This window comes from Culex quinquefasciatus, chromosome 2 (genome assembly GCF_015732765.1).
Source record: "Culex quinquefasciatus strain JHB chromosome 2, VPISU_Cqui_1.0_pri_paternal, whole genome shotgun sequence".
Lineage (NCBI taxonomy): Eukaryota > Metazoa > Arthropoda > Insecta > Diptera > Culicidae > Culex > Culex quinquefasciatus.
In genome coordinates, this window is record NC_051862.1 from 151313779 (window position 1) to 151340375 (window position 26597).

The 26597-nt window shown below is 36.3% G+C and overlaps 1 protein-coding gene across 1 annotated transcript; it reads right to left on the reverse strand.

Annotated features, from left to right (window-relative positions):
• Window positions 1-1534: 1534 nt before the first annotated feature.
• LOC6045162 (neuronal acetylcholine receptor subunit alpha-4) lies at window positions 1535-9015 on the reverse strand. Its single transcript, XM_038257134.1, has 6 exons — window positions 8731-9015; window positions 8472-8644; window positions 8192-8239; window positions 2921-3036; window positions 2494-2858; window positions 1535-2435 (listed from the first exon to the last, which is right to left on the reverse strand). The coding sequence occupies exons 1-6, from the start codon at window positions 8834-8836 to the stop codon at window positions 1837-1839; spliced, it is 1407 nt and encodes a 468-aa protein (XP_038113062.1). The 5' UTR covers window positions 8837-9015; the 3' UTR covers window positions 1535-1836.
• Between the last annotated feature and the right edge of the window lie 17582 nt (window positions 9016-26597).

Here is a 26597-nt window from a genome sequence, read left to right on the forward strand (position 1 = left end):
GCACCCCTGCCTTAACCGATTTGGCTCAAAATTGGCACAGTTACTTGTTTTTGCCTAAAGAATCGATCCAGGGGGTATCTCTTGCGATTTTCCAAAATTTTCAATTTTTCTTGTCACCCTACTCAATATTCATAGCTTAATTATAACTATTTTTAAAACTAACTGTAACTTAGCACAGCCATTTTTTTAGAATTTTGACATGTTCGGTGACTATACGTAATTTGGCGAGATCTACAACTTTGTCGAAGACACCAACTCGCTAGAAGGTCACTGGAAAAAGTTAGATTTCAGCGCCATCTATGCGGCCAAAATTGGAACTTCATTTTATTACCAAAATGTAGCCCTGTTTTATCTGTGCAACTTTGCTGAAGACACCGAAGCTCTAGGACGTAACCCCAAAGCGCTATGAATTTTGACCCGCTAGATTGACTCAATATTCATAGCTGAATTATAACAATTTTTTAAACTAACTGTAACTTAGCACAGTTATTTTTGAAAATTTTGACATGTTCGGTGACTATACGTAATTTGGCGAGATCACAACTTCGCGAAGACATCAACTCGCTAGAAGGTCACTGGAAAAAGTTTGATCTCAGCGCCACCTATGCGGCCAAAATTGGAACTACATTTTATTACCAAAATGCAGCCCTGATTTTTCTGAGCGACTTTGCTGAAGACACCGAAGCTCTAGGACGTAACCTCAGAGCGCTATTAATTTTGTCCCGCTAGATTGCCTCCTCGCCCCACTGTGCCGTGTTGTCGTATCAACAAAGTTCCAAAAAGCAAAATATAGAGAATTTTCTCAGCTTTTCAAAAATATGTTTTTTTTTCAAAAGTGGGCAAACATGTGCACTAATTAAAAACAAATGGAAAACTGCTAGGAATGAGGGGTTTTTCGATCAATTACAAGAAAATATATAAGTTATAAAACGTCCATGATGAAAGGGTGGGTTTCTCGAAAATAAATACGCCGAAGCGTTTAGTGAGACTGTCCAAAACGTTCTGATTTTATTGTAATCGAAAAGTCCCCCAGAGCCTCACACATGAGGTACTGAGGTTTTGCTTATTGAGCATTAATCGAGCAACTTGCTTTAATCGCGGCGAGGTAAACGAAGTAATGCTTTGTTCGCAGTTTGGATAACTGTTGTCGGCTGTGCTGATGATGTTGGTGGCGTCGATCAATTATACGGAAAGCAATTTCCTTAACTTATATTTTTAGATGTTGTATTTTGTAGGGGTAGTTTTTGGCCAAAACGTACATCAACTTTAAACAGCTGTCAAAATGACAGTATTTTTTATTTTGTTACATAAAAAATACACGAAAGTCTAAAATATATCGAAGCCATTTTCGATTTTATTTATTGACATTTGAAGCTTGAATTCAATTTCAACCAAACTTGAAATAGCCTGGATATCTATGAATGATCGTTAGCTGCAAGTTTCATGAACCGGCTAACGATCTGCTTGGACAAAAGAGTTATCACACTCCATATTGAAAGGGATTTTCTTCAAAGCAAATTGAAAGACAAAGATATTTTCGATATATCAACCACTATACTCGAAACGGTATCGACCTACACACTAATTAGCACCGAACACATTGAATTATTGGCATGGGAGACGATCTTCGCTTGATTACGGGGTAGACGAGGGGGGGGGGGCACACTTGCTCCAATTGCTTATATAGACTGATGGTGACAACATACTGCATCTTCCGTTTTTTTCTGCCTTCTCTAAACTCGCCTCCTCGACTGGAAATGAGGGAATTTCTTACTTTATTGGCTTTATTATCTCATTCAATTGAGCTGAGCGATTCTATTCCGAGCTAGGCCTTTTCTACGCCAGGAACAACACCAGCAACATGACCACGTAGACAATTGCGATGCCGCAGAACGCGATCCGGTCAAACGGTTGCATAAAAACGGCCCACTGAAGTTTGGCCGGATCCGTCTCTTCCCCCACGTCGTCTTCTTCGTCGTCGTCGTCGGAGATTTCGTTGTTTTCGATGGTATCTTGCGGGTCAGACTGGGTTACGCTGGCCGCCACATGATTCGTCATTCCGGTGTCCACCGGTTCCATGGTGGGCTTAACCAGTGGGTTGTCCCAGCTGATGTAACTTAGTTTGACGAATGGTTTGACGGCGGCGTTCTTCGTGATTGTCCGGTGGATCAGCTGTAGAATACGTGGAGCACTGATACTTTCCTTTTTAGCCATCTTGGAAGAGTAGGCAAGCTGACCGGCTAAACCAGCCGTGATCAACAGCGACCCCAGCATTAGGTTGGCCATCCCCAGGGCAGGTTCCATTTTGGTATTGCTGTACCAAAACAAGATGGCCGTGTAGACTACGTGTAGTGCCAACGAAGTGACGGTCATCACACCTCGAACAGAAGTATCGACTCGAAACCAGGTGATCAACAGGTTGAGCGCGATCAGTACTACAAAAAAAACAAACAAAATTAACCTCACAACCTACCCCCAAATCCAAAACCCCACCAATGATAAACACCAAAAACACCACCAAATGTGGCCCAATCATGCGCTCCACAACAATGTCCATCCGAAACTCCGGATTCACCGTGTTGTTCACGATCGCCATCTGGAACGAGATGATCTTGTACGGCATCACGCCGGCCACCGAGTACGACAGTCGCCGCTGGAAGTGAAACAACGACAGCTGGTTGATGTCATACTCGGGCGTAAAGATCCGCAACGGACAGCCCTTGGTTTCGAACGCCCAGTGGCCGGAATCGTCCAGACAGTCGATCTCGAACGTGCACACCATCGAGTAGATCACCTCGCCGTCCGAGCTCAGGTGGCACTTGGTTTGGTAGCAGCTGCCCAGGCCCTGGACGCGGGATCTTGAAAGAATGGTAGGTCATTTTGAATGCGGCAAATTTGAAACTAGTTTTAAGATGCAAACTTGAGCAATGATTTGGCAGATAACTTTGGAGTCCAAATATCCTCGTCGGAAACGGTCAGCGTGTGGATCTTGTCGTGCTCTTTCTTGTTCCAGTGAAGGTAGGCATCGTACCATTGCTAGAAGATATTAGAAATTATATTATGTACCTCATTCTTGGAAAGCAAAACATAAGAAAATTAAATAAATAATTAACGAAATTGAAATTAAAATAAAACAATATACTCAAAGTTATAATACAATTAAATAAATATGAAGTTATAGTATAAGACCATCCACAAATCACGTGGGCACTTTTTGAAAACTCAACTCAAACCCCCCTTCACCACCGTGGACAATTTCCATACAAATAAAATCTTTTTTGTAAGGAGCGTGGAATATCGTAATGTTTTTTTTTTTTTATTTCCTTTGGGTTGTGTAATAATGACATATTTGAATTAGACAACGATGTCAAACACGTTCTTAGAGCAAATCGTGCCTGAAGCCTTAATACACACTTTTTTATTATATTTTGATGCATATTCACAAATTTAATTAATAAATTATAAGACCTTTTAATTTTTTCTCGTTTTTTCTTAGTTAAAAATCATGCACGAAGGATGAGTTCAATATAGATAAAATATATATAGATAAAAGAGAGTCAAATTTATTTTTGTTTCTCCACGTTCTCTCTAAAACGCCTCTATTATTGAAAAAATCATGAATTTACATTCGTTTGCATTGCAAATTCGGGCACGTTTTGAAAACATACATATCACTTGGTATTCATTTATAATTACTGTAAAGTTTAAAAATATAATTTTCCATGCGAAAAATATTGAATTCAATTGTAGGGAAATCATGAAATTTGTTATGAACACATATGTTTCAAAACCATTCAGTCTTTGAGCGGTTCTGTTAAATGTTCGATGTCTTGGTTTGTTTGCTCTTTTAAAATAAACCATCTCTTCTGAGAGGCTCGCTTTTATTTGCCTTCAGTCTAATAAAATATTTTGTCAATATGGAAAAAGATAGTTCAACGCCAAAATAAAGATTCCACATCAAAAATTTAAAATTTTCAGGCTTGTAAAAGATCCTTCCAGAGAAAATAAAAGACTTTTTTGCAATTCCGTTGTGAAACTACTTACTTTTCCTGTCATTCTTGAACGACGAAAATAGTAGTTTATGCAACAAGTTACAAAAAGAGGATTATTTCAGCACGAGTCGTACATTTATCCAACGAGGTTCACCGAGTTGGATAAATACGAAGAGTGCTGAAAAAATCAAGTTTTGCAACGAGTTCCATACAACATTTTTTTGCAATTCCAAAAATCACACACTGAGTGAAATTTTATGTAAAATTTTCATGTATTTTGTCAATAAATCGTTTAAATCAAAAAAATGTTGAAAAGTGTTACTTTTCGAAACAAGTGCTGAAAAGTTCAACTTTTCAGCACCCATTTGAGTGCTGAAAAGTAGAATTTTTCAGGATTTATTTTGAAAAGTGTTGCTATTCGATTCTGTTATTTTTGATACAGAAAAGAAGGCTATTTCATCGTTCAAGAATGACAGGAAAAGTGAGTATTTTCATGACGGAATTGCAAAAAGCCTATTTTGTACCAAAAATACCAGAAACGAATAGAAAAACTTTTTAAAATAAATGTTGAAAAGTTCTACTTTTCAGCGATGAAATGGATACTGTAAAGTTGAACTTTTCAGCACTTCCTTCGAAAAGTAATACTTTTCATCATTTTATTTTATAAAATAAACGGTTAATTGGCATAATAAATGAACATTTGACGCATAATTCCACTCAATGGGTGCTTTTCTGAATCGCTAATAATGTTGTATAGAACTCGTTGCACAACTTGATTTTTCAGCGTTCGTCGTATTTATCCAAAAAATCTTCTTTATGTACTTGCCGCATAAACTACTATCCCTTTGTAAATCAGATCATGAAGTACGTTAAAATAAAACCAAAAAAAAATTTTAGCATTTGAAAAAGCCCATCATGGATTATTTCACAACAAAATCTATTAAATTTGTAATCGTGTGATTCCTAAAAAGACACCAGACTGAATACTAATACTAATACTAATTTTATTGAAAGTTTTTGTCGGAGCCCTTTAACAAAATTAAACAAAAAAACCATAATATTTAAAGAAATATTTAGCATAGCATAGCATTGGTGTCTACCCGTAGCTGCTACTTCGTTATTGACCAGGACCCCCAAACATTGCTCCGTGGACCACAGATGAAAAGTAGGAACCAATCATCATCCCTTCGCAATTTTCAAAGGTCTCTATCATGCTGATCAATACCGACGCCGGCCACGACCAGAGGTAAGACACGGGGAAGTGGATGGGAATGTTAGTCCGATACTTGAGTGATGGGACCGCCAAATCGACTGCGTCTCCGACAAAGTATCACATGAGTTTTGAGGGGTTAGTAAGATGGGTATGAGGTCAGGATTCACTGTGGTAGGTGATGCGACCATAAGCAATTTGTTTATCGGTTGAAATTTTAAAATCTTAGGCAGCCGGCTGCGGAAAGATAGCTATCTAGGGATTTAAATATAGTATTAATTCGACCGCGATTCTCCAGAAATTCTCCGTCGGCGTGCCTTCCGATCAACGGTGATGTAGGAAGGGCTTCATTTATTGAAATGATTTTTGAAATGATATAGAAAGGGCTTAATCCAGCAATACGACTTGCTAGTCTCAAAAAAATAGGTACGTTTTTATAGAAAACTATAAATAGAGAACAACACAAAAAACTCATCGGCCAACGAACGCGAGTGGAAAAAAAAACAATGAAAAAAAAGAAGGTAAAAAAAAAGAACTGCGCGTCCCGAAAAGCACCACACTACTGATGCCATTATTTAATTATAATAGCCAATCACCCCATGCTCTCGAACAGTGACACAAAAGAAACGGAAAATAACACGAAAAAACAGGACTGCGCGTCCACATAGGCACCGCACTCCATAATATTTAAAGAAATATTAAAAAAAAACTTTAACACACATCGAAAAAAACACAAAAAGGAAAAAAAAGCATTCTCAGATGTTTTTCAAATTAAACTTCAAAAGGCATTTGAGCAATTCTCTACCAAAATCGGAAATGGATTTTATTTGTATTTTTTGATCTGGCTCGAACTTTGTGGGGGCCTTCTCTATGACCAAAGAAGCTATTTTGTGTCATTGGTTCACCCATACAAGTCTCCATACAATTTTGGCTGCTGTCCTTACAAAAATGGTATGTAAATATTCAAACAGCTGTAACTTTTTAGTGAATTTTCTGATCAATTTGGTGTCTTCGGCAAAGTTGAAGATATTCTTAAGGACTATTGAGAAAAAAATAGGTACACGATCTAACATTGGATATTACGCCCATTTAAAATGCTAGTCTTGATTTAATTTTTTTCAAAATATTTTTTTTCGAAGGGTCGGAAAATTTCACGAATGTTTCATGTTTTAACATTGAAAACCGGACCATTAGTTGCTGAGATATCGACATTAGAAAATGGTGGGTTATTTTGGTGAGATTAAGAAAACTTCAATTTTCGTGTTTCTTTTTCTTAAAGCGGTTCTATCTCCGCAACCCGAGGTCCAATCTTCAATGTCTCTTAGACAATTTTATAGCAAATTTTCTGGACTTTAAAAAATAAATTTTTAGAAATGGTCACTCATGGTAACTATTTTTAATAATCGAAAAACTGCAAATATTTCGCTAAAATCAAGCTTTCGGTGGCTATATCTTGAAAACGGAGCTCTTTATCAAAAAATCTGTAAAGTACTTTTCAATTGAAAATTAAATTTTGCATTAAAAAATAACGTCAAATTAGTTTTTGCATGAAACTTCGTTTTTTCCAAAAATCACTATTTCTTCAAAAATGCATAGCTCGGCGGCAGATTTATTGACCATGTTTCTCTGTGGCTCAAAAGTTGCGGATTTTTGTCCCCAAAAACATATCAAAATATCTCGATAATCCAAAAATACGTATTTTGAGAAATTGAGTTTCAGTGAAAAAAAAAGTTGATTAAAAAATCTGCATTTTTTTTCCGTGTGCCTATTTTTTCGCAATATTCCTTAAGAATACCTTCAACTTTACCGAAGACACCAAAATGATCAGAAAATTTACTCAAAAGTTACAGCTGTTTAAATATTAACATACCATTTTTGTATGGACAGCAGCCAAAATTGTATGGGTGAACCAAAGTTCACCAAACAAAGTTTGAGCCAAATAAAAAAAATACAAAAAATAAAAATGGTCGAAATCGGCCGATTTCGTAGAGAGTTGCTCATTTAGCGATGTTTTTCGCTTCAAAATTCATCAATAATTAGTTTTCAAAAAGCCGTAAGAGCCATCAGTAAACAAAGTCCTATTTGCATCGGTATTCGACCTACTTACGAAAAACTAATATGAAAAATGCTCGGGATTGTTCATCTACACGTCCTTCAAGTGCCTCAAACATAAAATAAATGAAATTTTGTTTCATTTTCGAGAAAAACTAAAAATAGTGTCAGAGGTCACGATGGCTCTTACGGCTTTTTGAAAACTCACCCGAGTATGAAATGTATTTTTTGCAATTCAGTCGTAAAACCACTCTATTTTCCTTTCTTTTTCTCTACCAAAAATAATAAAATCGAAAAGTAATCCTTTTTGGTACAAAGTCCCTCCGTTTGATAAAATTTAATTAAATTGAATGTACGACTTGTGCAATAACAATTTATATTTGCAACTTTTTGCATAAACTTGAACCTTTTGGTTTTACTTCAAATATTTTCATGAGCAATTGTGCAAAGAAATTTTATTATTTGGTCAAAAAGGGACATTCTTCTTGGTTTTTGTGTAAAATTGAAAATTGGTTTAGAAGCTTTAGCAAATTATTATATTTTGAGTATTTTAAGCCATGAATGTTTAATGATTTTTTTTATAGAAATATCCTATAAAACCGACAAAAAAACTATCCAAAATAAGTTGCACTGACGAAATTGTTCGATTTAACCCGAAAAATGATCTGGAAAGGCCAGTGAAAATTTCAGAATTGCCAATTTTATTATCGTGAATTTGTTTTACAAAACACACTCGTTTTATTTATTGTTTTTGCCTTTCTTACTAAAGAAAGGTATAGGGTTTGCTTTTTTAATTATGATTCCCAAACTAGAAACAAACATAGGTAATGCTAAAAAATTTGAGTGTACAAGTCGAAAGCACCATACCATTTCCCACTCTTTTTCTACGTGCTCTTTCATTTTATTTTTTGCAAAAAGTATGTTGTTATTAACTTACCATCGACAACTCCACTGTCACTTCTAGTTTCACGTTTGAATTTTTGATCTGAAAATTACAACAAGAATCTTGAGCCTAGTGTTTCGTCGTTTAACACAATTTTCACAGGCCTTGAGCCTAGTGTTTCGTCGTTTAACACAATTTTCACAGGCCACTTATCGCTCATTGCACAAATTGGCACAAAATAATTATTCGATGTATAGTTTCACATGCACAAACCCAATCTTCGAATAATTGTGTTATGCTAGAACAACTTCAGAACAAAATCCCATTCCATTACCAGCTCCACGTTCATCACGTCCGCCCCGATGTACATCGCGACGCGGTCCTGAACGTTTTTCACCGGTCGCTGCCGCGGGCTGTATCCGGTTCCGCACAGCAGCGCACTCTTCAGGGCAATCTCCGTAGCATTTCCTTTGTTTCCGTTGTCACAGTCGAAGCGCGATGTCACACCTTAACGGGGGGAAATCGAGGCACTATTTTTAGTATTTTCTTCTGCATTTGAACACAGTTGATTAGGAGGAGGGGGGTTTCCACACCTGAGACTGCTTCAGGACAGGAAGCCAACAGAAGAACAACGACAGCCGCCAAGGAAGTCAGCGGAATCCAGTTTGAAGGCTGCCGATGCCGTTGGGACATCGTCATCCTGCAGGGTAGGATCACCTTAGATCCCACTCACTTGGCCCGTGGGGACGGCAAACAGAACCAGAACAGAACTGATTGTGAAGATTCCGACGACCGTGGAGTCCGCGCTACCGTTATCAGATGGGAATGTGATGAACCACTAAATTGATCATCGTGTCGTGTAGTAGAAGCAGCAATAGTCATGAATGGATGAGAGCGCGAAAAATTGCATCCTACACATCGCAGAGATCGCCATACAGAGACAATAGTTATAGTGCACTCCAGAGACAAGTGCATTTGACCATACGACGTCATCAAAATTTAATTTTCCTGCAAGCTTAGGGTAGTGGATAAAATTATGGTTGAAACTATCAACCGTCTCTTGATATGATCTCTTAATTCCATGGCATTACAATATTAGAAATGTGTGTAACAAATAATTACTCCCCGTGAAATAAAAAAAATCAGATCAAATTATTCGCTCTCTACAGCATTGCCTTGGCATTCTCGATTGCGAGATTCCTACTCGAAACTAAGTGTCCAAAGGCTTGATTGTTGAGGCAATTGCAAAACTCTTTTTACACTTAAGCTTCCATCTACCCCGGGATTCGAACTGATGTCCTTTGGATTGTTAGTTCATCTGCCTATCAGCGACTCCACCAAGGCAGGACCCAGAGAGACGACTCCTACAACTGGATTGAGCTAACGACCTAACCCTCTAGGTTAGACCAGGGCCAACATTTACTTCCCCATCCGACGGAAGGTGCGTCAGACAAATCTCGTCTCAAAAATGCCACCAGGACCGTCTGGGATCGAATCCAGGCCGACTGGGTGAGAGGCAACCACGCTTACCCCTACACCACGGTTCCCAGTAAATTAAGTAAAATTAAATATATTTCTCCATCAATTACATACAAATTCGTCACATTTTTTTAAATATTTTATGCGAGGAAGTCTAATTAAATAAACTTTAAAAATGCTAATTAGCTGCTGGTCAAACAAAATAAAAAATATATAACAATTGAAATTACAAGCCTAGGTTTCAAAATTTGGATGAAAAAGGTGTTTTAAAATGCACGCGTCTAGTTGCTTCCAATCATTAGTTTTTGAAATACCGATGTGTAGATGGACGTTTTTTTCTCGAAAAAAAATCTTTTTGTGCGACTGTTCATTGTACTACATTGTACTGCCGTTCTACGCATAATTATCTTATGTTCAAAAAAGAGCAACTGAGAAAAACGCGATTGAAATTTTTCGATCGATTTCTGTGTTTTACGCATAATTGTCCCGTGGGACCCTATTCGCCCTATATGTCCCTAATGGCCCCAGTTAGCAGTTTATCACTCTTACTTGTAATCCTCTTGCTATATAATATGTAAACAAGACATAATGCTTCGTAAAACAACTGATTACAGGGAAGAAAATACTTGGTGGGACAACTTGGTGGAATTACAACGCACTATGGTACATTGGGTGGCCAAGTTTCAAAAAAGTGACCTTCTCCAAATATTTTTTGGTATTTTTTTTTCTCGAAAGTAAACATTCTAACTAAGAAAAATCCAAATTTTCAAAGCTCTAAGTTTGTTCATTACGGAGATACGCAAGCTGAAAGTCAAAAAATGGAGTAAAAAACTAGCGTTTTTCGTAAAAAAGGCTGATTGTTTAATTTTAACATAGCTCAGCCATTTTAAATGTTTTATTAGGACAAATATACATTGTTGGAAAGGTAATGAGATAAGCTTTGAAACTATTAATAGATAAAATGTTGTTTCCAAACCAAAAACTGAAGTTTTCATCGAATAACTGGAGCATTTTTTTGACAAATCATATTTTTTTGTGTTTGTTAATCGAGTACTTTTTTTGCTAACCGATGCTAAACATGAAACTAAGACCACTTGAAAGATTGGATTATAATCTAACATTGCTGAAATTTCCAGCTTGCGATTTTTTGCGTTTTCGGAGATATCCCGGGCGGAAAGTGAGTTGGTTGCGACAACTTCGAACTATCTTGGCTTGTTTATTTGCATCTTGTTGTAAACTCCTCGAGTTATGACGACTTTTGAAACCGACTGCGTATCATGGAAAGTTTATTCCATGATCATACTGCATTATCTACAGTTGATATTGAGCTGTTAGTGGTAGTTTTTTTAGACTTAGCAAAAATTTCGAAAATTAATTTTTTTTCAAAAATTTTACCCGAACATCATGAAATGATTATTTTGACTTTGTTTCAAATTTATGCTGGACTTAGCAAAATTTGCAGTCACTGACCGAAGTTTCAATTTCCGATACTTAGAATAATTTTCATGAGCTGATATTTTAAAGTTTGATTTTATTTATGCTGGACTTTGAAATTTTTGCGTATATTTTTTAATTCTTTACTTTTTACAGAAAAAGCATTTTTTTGAGACTAAGAAAATTTTCGGGAGTTTGGAAACATGATAAATTATTTTGATATTTATTTTTGCTTTGAACCAAAATTTCGGAAAAATCGACGAAATTACAGGAAATTTTTGTCCGATTTTTACAAAAACATCAGTTTGTTCCTAAAATAATGTCCCTAACAAAACGTCTTCATTGAAATTTTGAAATTCGAAAGTTGGTTTTTAATAATTATTGATATACCCCCTACAAAAATCGTTCCGGCACTTAGAAAATTTACGGGATCCGTATCACGACAAGATTTTCGGTAGAATTTATTTGATTTTTTGGACTTAGCAAAATTTTGGCTTTTAGCCAGTAAAATTTCGAAAAATCGTCGAAATTACAGGAAATTTTCGTCCGATTTTTACAAAAACATCAGTTTGTTCCTAAAATAATGTCCCTAACAAAACGTCTTCATTGAAATTTTGAAATTCGAAAGTTGGTTTTTAATAATTATTGATATACCCCCTACAAAAATCGTTCCGGCACTTAGAAAATTTACGGGATCAGTATCACGATAAGATTTTTGGTAGATTTTTTTAGATTTTCAGGACATTGCGAAATTTTTGCTCACAGCCAGTTGAATATTTTTCAACATTTTGAAAAATTATTTTGATAAGAAACATTACCAGGCTTTTGGAATTTTACTGTTGATTTTGGACTTATGCAATTTTAGGAATATTTTCATAAACTGTTATTTTTAATTTAAAAAAATTGAATATAGAGACTTTGGATTTTTGTGATTTGGAAAATTATTATAACATTTTGGCAATTCAACGCTTTCTCCACAATTTTTAATGAGTTTTTAAAGTAAAATAATTTTTCAACTTTGAAAAATCTTGTTTTGATGTAAGTGCGTATATTCCTGCAATATTACTCATATTTTGAAGGAGGAAGAAGGGGGGAGGGGGGGGGGTCTGAATTGTGGCGGGGTGCATTAAAAACCAATAAAATTATTTTTGGGATCAAAATCTACTTTATGAACTTGATATGATTTTTGGAAGATTTCAGTTGTTTGATACTATAAACTCAACTTGATGTGGCATTGTTGGTCAAATAAACTCAACAAGATTTTTCGCAGATACGCCTCGAACAATTTATGTTCGTGGCCATGTTCGGTTATCTCTTAACCATACCCTGGGGTGAACTTGACTTATTCGTGTTTTTACGAACATGGGTAGATTTTTCCAAGATGCAACTTTCTGCCCGGGATGCCATTTTGAACATTTATGTTTTATCAAAATTTGATGCAATCTACATATGCGCCAGTTTATTTCACTTGCTTTGCTACCTACTTCGTGGGCATCGTCGCTTCAAAAATCAATACCTGGTCTCAAGAAGTTCGAAATGACTTTATTGGAATTTTCTGTTGCCTACATTTAAAATTGAGTACCTTAGTCAAAATAAGGTATTCGTACCGAAGTTTCTCAAGCGAAACTGGAGAATCTCGGTTTGATACCGGAAAAAGTATTCATCAAAATGTTGACTTAGCATGATGAATTTCTGCGATCAATCCATGAAACTGATCCACATTTAAGTTCTATGTTGGTTAGTACAAAACATCATAAAAGTACCTTTAACATATCCTGAAGCTGTCACAAACTCTATAATCAAATGTATTTTAAGAATATGGTTTGTATTTTATCGTTTTACTTCATAATTAATATTTTGAATAAAATTATTTTTTCTGTTATTTGATTTAACAATCAAAATTTTCGCAATTTATGCCCGTAAGGGTGGGAGGGGGGGGGGTGGTCTTAAGTTATATGGCATGGACTCACAAAAAGAAACACACAGCAGTAAATAATAAATATTTGACTTAAAATGAATTTATTACGCTTAACAAAATTTTGTTGGAGGGTAGGAGGAGAGGGGGGGGGGGGGTGAAAGAAAGAGGAGGGAGGGGTTGTGTTCATAAAGTGGGGATGTATTAGCTTATCCATAATTTAATAATATAAACTTGCAATACAATATTCTGTGGACTAGCATCGCCTATAAAAAATTACTTTTTATTACTTTTTGAACCATAGAATTAAAATTTATGGTGATCCTGATACTATTTAACTGTATTCTAAACCTCCAAATAAGAAAAAAAATGTTATGGTGCAAATTTTACAATCACGTGGTAGCTGTTTGACATGTGGCGTCGCGGTGTTCATCAAGCATTCATAGCATGCTAAGGAAAATTTGTTGCTTTTCTGGGGAAAACCGTTGGTTCCGAAAACCCCGGATGTATTGCCGTTGAGCTCGATGGGGTTGAACGAATCGACCTGGTCTCTTAGGAAAAGTTTTCTCCAGACGATTCCGCTCATTTCTGGCCATCCTAGAAGTTTCACATGTTTTCCCCAGGCCTGTAGGAGCGAATGAACGAAAATTCAAAATTTCCCATAGTAATTTCCATGTAAAATTGAACCCGCTTGAGACAAGCCAGTTTTCAACCAAATGAGCTGAAATTTGATGTGAGAGTCCCTTTGGGTATGCCCTACAAGGGGAACCACACCAGAACTTGATCTGAGAACTTTTTAAAATCCGTACCCACCCTAATGATTATTAACACAGGAAAATGCATTATAACTGGTTTTCAGTTGATCAAACTTTAATTTTCATTAATATTTTAAAGTTTTTTGAAAAAAAAATTTCCCCTGTTCAGGCCGACTATAAAGAATGGAGGAAGCGACATAAAATTTGAAAAAAATTTCATCGGCCTACACTTTTTTCGTGATTTGAGATTTCTTGTTTATGATTGTCGAGCTCAAGTTGACCTCCTAGAAAAATCGAATCTGGACTGTAGGGGAGATGGGGGTAAGACGGCCACCCTAAGGGAAAAGTCTAATAAAATTTACACAACAGGTTATTTTGATCTCAAATTACGTACATATTGTTCTACTACTAGTCCATTATAGAAATGACATAAATTAGTTGGTCTAAAAACCAATTTTCAATACTTTTCAGCAATTTTAAAAAAATAATTGAAATCGTATATATATGAAACACGCGGGGTAAGACGGCCAGTGCTATAAATTAACTTGATAACTTTGCTAAATCCACCCAAACACCTACATGGTTGGTTCAACATACTTCTCTGAACATCATAACTATTTTGGTTGGAAAAAATCAGGTTTCAAATGTGAAGAAAAATGCTGTTTAAAAAATTTCATATTTTGGCTCAGTGAATTTCATATTATTGCGACCACATTTTATGAAAAACTATTAATTTTTACTACAAAACAAACACAATTTGTGTGTGTGTGTGTGTGTGTGTGTGTGTGTGTGTGTGTGTGTGTGTGTGTGTGTGTGTGTGTGTGTGTGTGTGTGTGCAACCAACCAAACGGGACCACGCGGCCGCTTCTTACAAATTGAGTTGTTTCCATGTATTTTTGGATCTACATTCTATACATGCAAATAACTCGCATAGGCATTTGGACGGTGTTAGCTCTGCCGAGCTTCGGTGACCCATTTCTACGCTGGCTAGCCGAGCGCGAGGTACTTCAGCTTTATCGACAAGCCCCGCCCTGAAGAACGTTTGCACCAATCGGATTCAAACGTTATTTAGAACTTCCGAACCCTTGTCAAATGGACAAGGACCCAGCGCGTATATAGTTGATAGTAAACAGTATTCCTGATTCCAGTCATAGCTCACCAAGTCGCATAGTGGTTAGCATTTTTGCTTACCAATCCAAAGGACGGGGGATCGAACCCCGACTCGAGCGACTTTGATTTTTCGTTCATGTTCAGAGTTTCAAGATTTATATTTCCTATACTTTCTCGGTGGGAGCAGATGGGAATCGAACCCAGGACCATTCGCTTACAAAGCGAACACCGTAACCAGTCAGCCACGGCCGCTCCAACTACAAAACAAACACAATTTGATACAAAAAAAAAAATAGTTTGTGTATTTCGATTAGAATAAGTAAATCAAAATTATGCAAACAATATTAAATAAGCGATTTTTATGAAAAGTTTGATAGGATTTCATACTATTCAATGAGTTTTGCTATATCACAGTAAAGAATGTTGTCGAAACGGTAGTTAACAGCATTTTGATTAAAAATTGATAGTCCTTTATCTACAAATATGTCTTAATAGTCAAAAACCGTCAAAAATATAACCTATATCAAATAAAATCTACAAATTACGGGTGGCCGTCTTACCCCCGGAGGAGGTGGCCGTCTTGCCCCCAAATAAATTATTTTTTTAAACATTTTTTGTAAACAGTTCATCGCATTTTTTGAACTTTTTCGAGGGACATAATCTAGGGAAAACTTCAATTTAACGTGAAAAAATATTTGAAGACAGGAAAACATATTGTTATTTAACAAAGATGCCTAAGTTGTAATTCATCAAAATTACATCCAGTTTCAAGCTCAAAAAATATTTGTTTATTTTGAGCTATTTTTATACTATTTCAAACAATATTTCTGGCAAAGGTGACTCCATATTAGGGTGCCCAGAAAAAATGACCCCCAGCTCCACAAGCCGAAAACTGATCCCTAGGGTATTCTAAGCCTCTGTGCAAAATTTGAGCGAAATCGGTCAACATTAACCCATTGATACTCGGGCATGAAGTTTGTATGGGAAAAATCGTCAAAATGTATGGAGAAACGGCACAGTTTCGTAATTCTCCCTGTAGGTGGCGTTGCGAGTGTCCAAAATTTGCCAAACGTGAAATTCTTATGTGAAATTTAATGCCCAACAACTTTGTAGAAGAGTGCAAGACGATCCGAGTTAACCCCAAAAGTTATTAGCATTTTAGTGAAGTGGTCTCCAACCGACATGGCCAAAGGGCCTAATCCGGTATTGCCACTAAGGAAAGCAAGCATAAAATTGTAATTTTGGGATATTTTTGTCAAACAAAGAAAACAAAATGAACAAAGTATGAATTAGACTAAATCGATCCAGCTGAATCCGAATTTAAAGGTTGATAGGCGGAATTTTTAAAGAGACGCAAGACATTCAAGATGGCGGCCAAGATGGCGGCTGTATAGAAAACCCTATACATAAAGGGTATTATGCGACCTGCGAACGACTACTCAAATTTAACTAATCTTGGGGCTTTGAACACGATTAAGACCACTACAGACTTCCAAACAGACAATGTTATTCAAACCAAGATGGCGGCCAAGATGGCGGCTGTATAGAAAACCCTAAACACAAAGGGTATTATGTGACCTGCAAACGACTACTCAAATTTAACTAATCTTGGGGCTCTAAACACGATTAAGACCACTACAGACTTCCAAACAGACAAGGTTATTCAAACCAAGATGGCGGCCAAGATGGCGGCTGTATTGAAAACCCTAAACACAAAGGGTATTATGTGACCTGCAAACGACTACTCAAATTTAACTAATCTTGGGGCTCTGAACACGATTAAGACCACTACAGACTTCCAAACAGACATGGTTATTCAAACCAAGATGGCGGCTGTATAGAAAACCCTAAACACAAAGGGTATTATGTGACCTGCGAACGACTACTCAAATTTAACTAATCTTGGGGCTTTGAACACGATTAAGACCACTACAGACTTCCAAACAGACAATGTTATTCAAACCAAGATGGCGGCCAAGATGGCGGCTGTATAGAAAACCCTAAACACAAAGGATATTATGTGACCTGCAAACGACTACTCAAATTTAACTAATCTTGGGGCTTTGAACACGATTAAGACCACTACAGACTTCCAAACAGACAATGTTATTCAAACCAAGATGGCGGCCAAGATGGCGGCTGTATAGAAAACCCTAAACACAAAGGGTATTATGTGACCTGCAAACGACTACTCAAATTTAACTAATCTTGGGGCTCTAAACACGATTAAGACCACTACAGACTTCCAAACAGACAAGGTTATTCAAACCAAGATGGCGGCCAAGATGGCGGCTGTATAGAAAACCCTAAACACAAAGGGTATTATGTGACCTGCAAACGACTACTCAAATTTAACTAATCTTGGGGCTCTGAAAACGATTAAGACCACTACAGACTTCCAAACAGACAATGTTATTCAAACCAAGATGGCGGCCAAGATGGCGGCTGTATAGAAAACCCTAAACACAAAGGGTATTATGTGACCTGCAAACGACTACTCAAATTTAACTAATCTTGGGGCTCTGAACACGATTAAGACCACTACAGACTTCCAAACAGACATGGTTATTCAAACCAAGATGGCGGCTGTATAGAAAACCCTAAACACAAAGGGTATTATGTGACCTGCGAACGACTACTCAAATTTAACTAATCTTGGGGCTTTGAACACGATTAAGACCACTACAGACTTCCAAACAGACAATGTTATTCAAACCAAGATGGCGGCCAAGATGGCGGCTGTATAGAAAACCCTAAACACAAAGGGTATTATGTGACCTGCAAACGACTACTCAAATTTAACTAATCTTGGGGCTCTGAACACGATTAAGACCACTACAGACTTCCAAACAGACAATGTTATTCAAACCAAGATGGCGGCCAAGATGGCGGCTGTATAGAAAACCCTAAACACAAAGGGTATTATGTGACCTGCAAACGACTACTCAAATTTAACTAATCTTGGGGCTCTGAACACGATTAAGACCACTACAGACTTCCAAACAGACATGGTTATTCAAACCAAGATGGCGGCTGTATACACAGAAAAAAATATTCCTGTAGATTTACATTATTTATCATGTACCAAAAGGTATCATGATAAATGATGTATATTTACATTACTTTCATCGGAAATTTACATGCTTTTCATTGGAAATGCTTAAAGCAAAACAATTCAAGAAACGTGTAAATTTCCATTAAATGTAATGCTAATTTCCAATGAAAATAATGTAAAATTTCCAAAGCAAAATTTTTTTTTTGCTCCGCTGAATCTGGAATCTGTAACCGTTTCCAGATTCCAGACACAACGGAGCTTTGTTTTAGTTGATGATATCGAACATTATTTTGTGAGTTTAACACTAAAGAACATATTTACCTACGAATTGAGGTCTGTGGCGTGGCGAATTTACTCATCATCGTATTGATGACCGTGGGGAGCCTAATCTTACAAATCTGGAGCAACATTTGAAAGGGGCAGTACGACATTGCTGTTACGGCCTTTCGTCCCATTTAAACGCGTGTAATGAAAGGCCGTAAGAGCAATGTCCTTCCGCCCCTTTCAAATGTTTCTCCAGAAATATCCATGATCGTCTGCGGCTCTCCAACTTTCTGATGTAATTCTACGACGAAGAAATTGTTTGTAATCAAAGCTTGCAAAAAAGAAATCTCTAAAGTAACTCACCTGGTTATGGTTTTGAAGATATTTTAAGGTTAGGCACCACGCAGAATAACCTCTTCTCGATGATTAGTTATAGCAAGAAAGGTCACGCGATCAGGATCGCGACGAGGATCGGGATGTAGATGGCGGTGATGCGGCCCGGATTGGAGCCGAACATTCATTAGCTGTAGAACTCGCAATGCGCAACGCTGAACTCGGGATGATTCACACACGCTAGATCGTTGTCAATTTGTGGCACTGGCCACCGTTTTTGTAGGGTCACACCAGGGGATGATTTGTGTTAAGGCAAACGACCTCGGCTGTGCTGCGGTGCGATGTCAGTATTGCATGGCAAGACTATCGGCAACCTCCGCGACCAGCGGCACAGCTACGTGCACGTGTGCAGATCGTGATAACCTGAAGAAGAAGAAGATTAGAGGTTGAAATCGAATAAGTTGAAATCTACGCTCTACTCACCCTTCAAACTAGATGGATTGGCGAGGCTTCGTTAAACCACAACTTGTACGCGGTCATACGGGCAACTCGAATACGCCGGGTCGTTTGGGGGCTGCAGCTGAGCATTATCAGCTAGCGATTTTGCACCGCTAGTTCCGGTCTGGACCGCAAAAACACCACATCTCCAGCCTCGACTTCGTTGAGCTGGGTGTGGCAAATCTGTCACCATTGCTGCCACCCGGGAACTGGAATGTAGGTTTTGATGGAATCGATGGAAATCGCCTTGCAGTCGAAAAGCTGTCGTAACCGGAACCAGTAGTCCCAGACGGCGGATGATTACGGGTGTGCTTGTAGTTGAGACACTCCTACCGGCTCAAAATCTAAGCATCTGACGTGGTTCTGGCGATCGAGATGCATTTCTGCTACACGCTCACCTGTTGCAGCCGGTCTTAAGAACTGCACACGGTGCCATCGCAGTCGTTATTTTACCGGAACGTTTCAAAAACAAAGACTTTGTAAAAAATGTTTCTGCCGACTGTATGACGTTTCATCTGGCTTTTGTGTTTTTTTTGACATTCTGTTTTGCATGTCTGTTCTGTTGGATGAAACACATGGGCGTAGTAAAAATTGGGTTTCAAAACTATTGCTGCTAGGGCTTGCGCTGTTAGCCAAACCAGGGATGTCAGATGCACAAATTTGTACTTGGGCAGATTTCTTTAGGTGATTAATTGTTTATTGATTTGCTTGACTTTTTATCTGTAAGTTCGACAAATCTTGAATTTTCATATCTTGCTTTTTGAGGTTTTAAAATACCCCTGACTCAAGGCGGTTTCTTAAACATTCAAAAAGCTAAAATGGCAAAATTTGAATTTTGAAATTCTGAAATTCATGTTAAAATAAATCTAGGTCCTTTCACAAATTTTACACAAAAACGCTAATTTTTACTCAATATTTTTCTCAAATATTGTTAAATATATTTACTTGGGTTTGGGACCATTCATAAACCACGCGGACACTTTTTTGGTAATCTCGAACCCCCCCCCCCCCCTCCTCCCCCCTCGTGGACAATTGCCCATACAAAATCATTTTTGTACGGAGCATGGACAATCGCCATACCCCCCCCCTCCCTAAAGTGTCCACGTGGTTTATGGATGGTCCCTTTATCAAATTTTAAATTTCTAGATTTTTTTTAGAGGTCCTGCAAACAAAATTTAAATTTTGACATAAAAAAAGGCCGATTGCCAACCTTTAATTTGCGTGTGTGACATTGCGTGTTGTAAGTATTGGAAAAGCGTGACAAAGGGGGGGAGGGGAGGTAAATTTTGGCTGATTTGAGCGTGACGTACTTTATGGATGAAGCCTTGGTCAGGAATAGAGTTATCTACGTGCGCATGTATTGCGTGTTTGTACACGAAGGGTTTTTAGGTTAAAATTTGTACCCGACAGCAAAAACAAATGGTAAGCTAGTGTGCGTGAGATGAGGCTTAGATAGCTCTATAGAGTTATCTACGTGCGTATGTATTGCGTGTACGTACACGAAAAAGATTGAGGTTAAATTTTGTACCCGCCAGCAAAACAAATGGAGTGCTAGTGTGCGTGAGCTCGGGCTTAGATAACTCTATAGTCGACTTTTTGCCCATGCAGCAAAACTTGTTCGTCGATAATACTGTCACTGCCATCGGCATTGTTGACGAATGAAACGAAAAGAAAGCGCTGACAAAAACAGAGCAACAATCAGAACAGGAAAAAACACAAAAAAGCATCTATAGATTTCTTCAAAAAACATTAAAACACATCAAAAGTAGTTTAAAATTGTGGTCAGAAATTAAGCTGCCAGCGGCCCAACGGCAAGCAGTCCAAAACTCCGATCAGCCGGTGTTTTTGGAGAGCCCAGAAGGAGATGCGGAATTTTCTAGATTCAGTTAATGGAATCGATCCGGCTGGATTTTTTTAGATTGTGGACATCTCCAGCTTTGTGCACTCGAGGAAGAATGTAGAGCGAAATGAATCAAAATTAGCTCAACCTCAAACTGTCCCTCTTGTCCCGGAAGAATCTCCTCAAAGTTCGAATCGCACGCGCACAAGGGGTAGAAGAAAGTGGTTTGATGCTTCCGAGCGTATTCTGCGATGTCGACTTCCGGATGCCCGAGGTTGGTATGGACAATTGCGTAAGCTGCGTTGGTTGGCTGACCGGTAGAAGTCAGATGCTGATACTTAAGATTACGGCCACTCCGGAATGGTCCAGCTGATGGGAATACGTTGGCAGAAAATGAGAGGTTCCGCGTGGAAGCGCTAAAAAGGTTGGATACTTTTAGGATCAAGATTAGGCAAAATAACAGTCAAAACTTTTTGAAAAATCTAAAAGCAACAATCCTAGCAAAACAATGCCAAAGGGCCATTGTGGGTTTGTAAACAAAGAGTGTATCCCTTTCATTCCAGATGTTAACATCCTCTAGCGTGAGCAGGACACACTCTTTGTTTACAAACCCACAACGGCCCTTTGGCATTGTTTTGCTTGAATCATCGGTGGACTTGTTTTCACGTCTGACTTTCTCTTACTGATGTTACACCCGTACACCGCTTCCAAGTCGCTTATCGTTACAAGCACAACTAAATTTGACACGAAATATACTAATTTTAAATCGAATCAATCTATGATTGTTTTTGAACGACCGCTTCCTAACAACAACACACTTGAACTGTTTTATTTTGATTAGCTGTCACTTGGCAGTCGCAATGAAAATTTACATTTATTTCAAATTTACATTGACTGTTATTTACATTCTTTCAAGATTTACATGTTTCAGATTTGTAAATAAATGACAAAAGCTGTTCTGTTTACATCTAATTCACAGATTACATGCGATTAATTTTTACATGATCGCCTTTTACATCTGATTTAGCATTTTACATATGATTTTATTTTTACATGTACCAAGTTTACATTTAAAACATAGTTTACATGACGTGGAAATTTACATATTTTTTTCTGTGTAGAAAACCCTAAACACAAAGGGTATTATGTGACCTGCGAACGACTACTCAAATTTAACTAATCTTGGGGCTTTGAACACGATTAAGACCACTACAGACTTCCAAACAGACAATGTTATTCAAACCAAGATGGCGGCCAAGATGGCGGCTGTATAGAAAACCCTAAACACAAAGGGTATTATGTGACCTGCAAACGACTACTCAAATTTAACTAATCTTGGGGCTCTGAACACGATTAAGACCACTACAGACTTCCAAACAGACAATGTTATTCAAACCAAGATGGCGGCCAAGATGGCGGCTGTATAGAAAACCCTAAACACAAAGGGTATTATGTGACCTGCAAACGACTACTCAAATTTAACTAATCTTGGGGCTCTGAACACGATTAAGACCACACACTTCCAAACAGACAAGGTTATCCTCTACAACCCAACCCCGCCTTTAGACGGGCTTCGATTTAAAAAATCGCCAAAAATCCATTGTTCAACAAATTTTTGATCTTTAAAAAGCATTGGAAAGAAGAGCCCTTAAATTTTAAATACTGTGTGGGTTGGAAGTACTTGATTATTGTGAGTGACTTCGTCAATGTTTTTAAAAATGTATTTTTAAAATGCTTTGGTTGTGTTTTTTACTAACATTTCCTAGACTTTAAGTAAAAAGAAGAATGCAGTATTTTTTCTAGTGCCCCAGACTTTGCCTCTTAACATTTATTTACAATTTAAATGATTATGGTGCCATTACAAAGCAGAAAATGTTGAAAACATGCAAAAATAAATAAAAAAGTTACTGTAAAAACATGAAAAATAAATAGGCAAAATGTAATGATAGGAGGTGGTAGAAAAGACGAAACTACTACCTAAAACAAACATAAACCTAACAAAAAATAATTTAAATTAAAATACTTAAAACGAAACAAGAAAAGATAAAACAAAAGAAGTGATGTTTTTCGTAGAACAAAAGTTGCTCAAAATGATAGAAAATTCTAATTTGGCTTCACAAATATTGATGAAATTATTTGAAATGAATTGTTTTTTGTTTTTTTACTAATTTGGTATTTTAATATTTTAATGTTTTAGTATTTCAGTATTGAAGTATTTAAATATTTTAGTACACTCAATCCCCGGTGGTTGGTTACTTTTTCGTTTGAATCTTTTTTAGTTTTTACCCCGTTGGTTTGACAAAGTCGAACTAAAAAGTGACGAACGGTCACTTTTTTCACGGGACTCACACATACTATCAAACAAAATGGTAGTAATTGTAAGCACTGTGTGAAAAGCGTGACAAACTAAAAAGTGACCCCTTTCAACAGTTGGTTTCAAATCATCGGGATTTCAGTGTGTTATAGTATTTTAGTATTTTCGTATTTCAGTATTTTAGTATTTTAGTATTTTAGTATTTTAGTATTTTAGTATTTTAGTATTTTAGTATTTTAGTATTTTAGTATTTTAGTATTTTAGTATTTTAGTATTTTAGTATTTTAGTATTTTAGTATTTTAGTATTTTAGTATTTTAGTATTTTAGTATTTTAGTATTTTAGTATTTTAGTATTTTAGTATTTTAGTATTTTAGTATTTTAGTATTTTAGTATTTTAGTATTTTAGTATTTTAGTATTTTAGTATTTTAGTATTTTAGTATTTTAGTATTTTAGTATTTTAGTATTTTAGTATTTTAGTATTTTAGTATTTTAGTATTTTAGTATTTTAGTATTTTAGTATTTTAGTATTTTAGTATTTTAGTATTTTAGTATTTTAGTATTTTAGTATTTTAGTATTTTAGTATTTTAGTATTTTAGTATTTTAGTATTTTAGTATTTTAGTATTTTAGTATTTTAGTATTTTAGTATTTTAGTATTTTAGTATTTTAGTATTTTAGTATTTTAGTATTTTAGTATTTTAGTATTTTAGTATTTTAGCATTTTAGTATTTTAGTATTTTAGTATTTTAGTATTTTAGTATTTTAGTATTTTAGTATTTTAGTATTTTAGTATTTTAGCATTTTAGTATTTTAGTATTTTAGTATTTTAGTATTTTAGTATTTTAGTATTTTAGTATTTTAGTATTTTAGTATTTTAGTATTTTAGTATTTTAGTATTTTAGTATTTTAGTATTTTAGTATTTTAGTATTTTAGTATTTTAGTATTTTAGTATTTTAGTATTTTAGTATTTTAGTATTTTAGTATTTTAGTATTTTAGTATTTTAGTATTTTAGTATTTTAGTATTTTAGTATTTTAGTATTTTAGTATTTTAGTATTTTAGTATTTAAGTATTTTAGTATTTTAGTATTTTAGTATTTTAGTATTTTAGTATTTTAGTATTTTAGTATTTTAGTATTTTAGTATTTTAGTATTTTAGTATTTTAGTATTTTAGTATTTTAGTATTTTAGTATTTTAGTATTTTAGTATTTTAGTATTTCATTAGGATTTTGTATACAGCCGCCATCTTGGCCGCCATCTTGGTTTGAATAACATTGTCTGTTTGGAACTCTGTAGTGGTCTTAATCGTGTTCAGAGCCCCAAGATTAGTTAAATTTGAGTAGTCGTTCGCAGGTCGCATAATACCCTTTATGTATAGGGTTTTCTATACAGCCGCCATCTTGGCCGCCATCTTGAATGTCTGCGTCTCTTTGAAAATTCCGCCTATCAACCTTTAAATTCGGATTCAGCTGGATCGATTTAGTCTAATTCATACTTTGTTCATTTTGTTTTCTTTGTTTGACAAAAATATCCCAAAATTACAATTTTATGCTTGCTTTCCTTAGTGGCAATACCGGATTAGGCCCTTTGGCCATGTCGGTTGGAGACCACTTCACTAAAATGCTAATAACTTTTGGGGTTAACTCGGATCGTCTTGCACTCTTCTACAAAGTTGTTGGGCATTAAATTTCACATAAGAATATCACGTTTGGCAAATTTTGGACACTCGCAACGCCACCTACAGGGAGAATTACGAAACTGTGCCGTTTCTCCATACATTTTGACGATTTTTCCCATACAAACTTCATGCCCGAGTATCAATGGGTTAATGTTGACCGATTTCGCTCAAATTTTGCACAGAGGCTTAGAATACCCTAGGGATCAGTTTTCGGCTTGTGGAGCGAGGTTTTGAAACATTTGCCCATATTCTGGGCACCCTACTCCATATGCATTATTTAGCATGAGGAACAGTATTGCTAAACATTTTAGTAATATTCATTAGTATACTTATTAAAACAGTGGGGTGGCCGTCTTACCCCGCCTGGCCGTCTTACCCCCAGCTCCCCTACTGGAAGAAAATATTCGAAAATCTGTCTCTTTTGAAGAAATTTTCTGATCGATTTGGTGTGTTCAGCAAAGTTGTAGGTATTTCTGAGGACTATTCAGAAAAGCTAATTTTTAAAAACAATCTATAGGAATCTTTTTTTTTATTTTTGAATTTTTTTAATCTGATCTGATCTGATCTGTAGAGAACAACAACTCGCGAAATTTTGCCGCCAAACTTAGAAAAAATGCGTCTTTCAGAAAAAAAAATCTTGCCCAAAACATGTTTTCGAGTACAGTTTTTAATGTTGGGTTAATGTCTGGGTATCATCAATTTTCGTTATTAAAATATGCAACTTTTGGTACCCTAACATGTATAGGTCATCGCTAAAATTGTTAAAGTTATCGCAATTTTAGTGAAAAAAGTTGATTTTTTGCCAAATTCGTTATTTTTCTGGTTTTGCGCGTGGCGCGTCGAAAAACTCAGTTTTTATTTTCAAAAAATCATATCTTGGAAACGTACAGTTTGACATCGCCAATTTTTTGATAAATTATGTGAAATTTTCCGAGGAATGCGATAAAAATATTTTTAGATATAGGCTCTTTGGTCCAGACACGGTCGAAACGCCATTTTAAGTTTTCATATGACTTTTTCAAATGTTAAGCAAGATTTTTCAAACTATATTTCTCAAATAGCCGAACTAATTACCTTTCTTTTGCGTCTAAGACAGCTAAAATCGGATAAAATGACGCGGAGATATAATTTTTTGAAAAAAGCGGTTTTTGCGAAAAATTACGAAAAATGCAATTTTCCGAACCACCCTAGCAGGATGTAGGTCACCCTAATGGCCAAACAAAAAAAAAATACGGGTCTAATTATTTTGGCCAAGGAACTCCCAGAAAAATTTTGAGCCCGATCGGAGAACCTTTTTTTCGGTTTAGGCTCTTTTCAAATGGAATTGCTGCTATATATTTTTTGCCTTCCTCACCTTACTGAGGAAAGGCTATAAAATCACTCAAAAAAATGAACTTATTAGTTTGACCTCACGTATACAAATCGACTCAGAATCATGTTCTGAGCAAATGTCTGTGTGGATGTGTGTTGGTGGGTGGACAAAAAAATTGTGTGATTTTGACCGTTTTAGTCTCATTCGATCCGTACAAGTGCTGAAAAGTTCAACTTTTCAGCACCCATTTGAGTGCTGAAAAGTAGAACTTTTCAGCATTTATTTTGAAAAGTGTTGCTATTCGATTCTGTTATTTTTGGTACAGAAAAGTAGGCTATTTCGTCGTTCAAGAATGACAGGAAAAGTAAGTAGTTTCACGACGGAATTGCAAAAAAAAATAAATTAATTCATAATCTTTCAACCAATATCCGATCAAGTACCTTAAAACCTAGCATCGCAAGACTCTTCTTC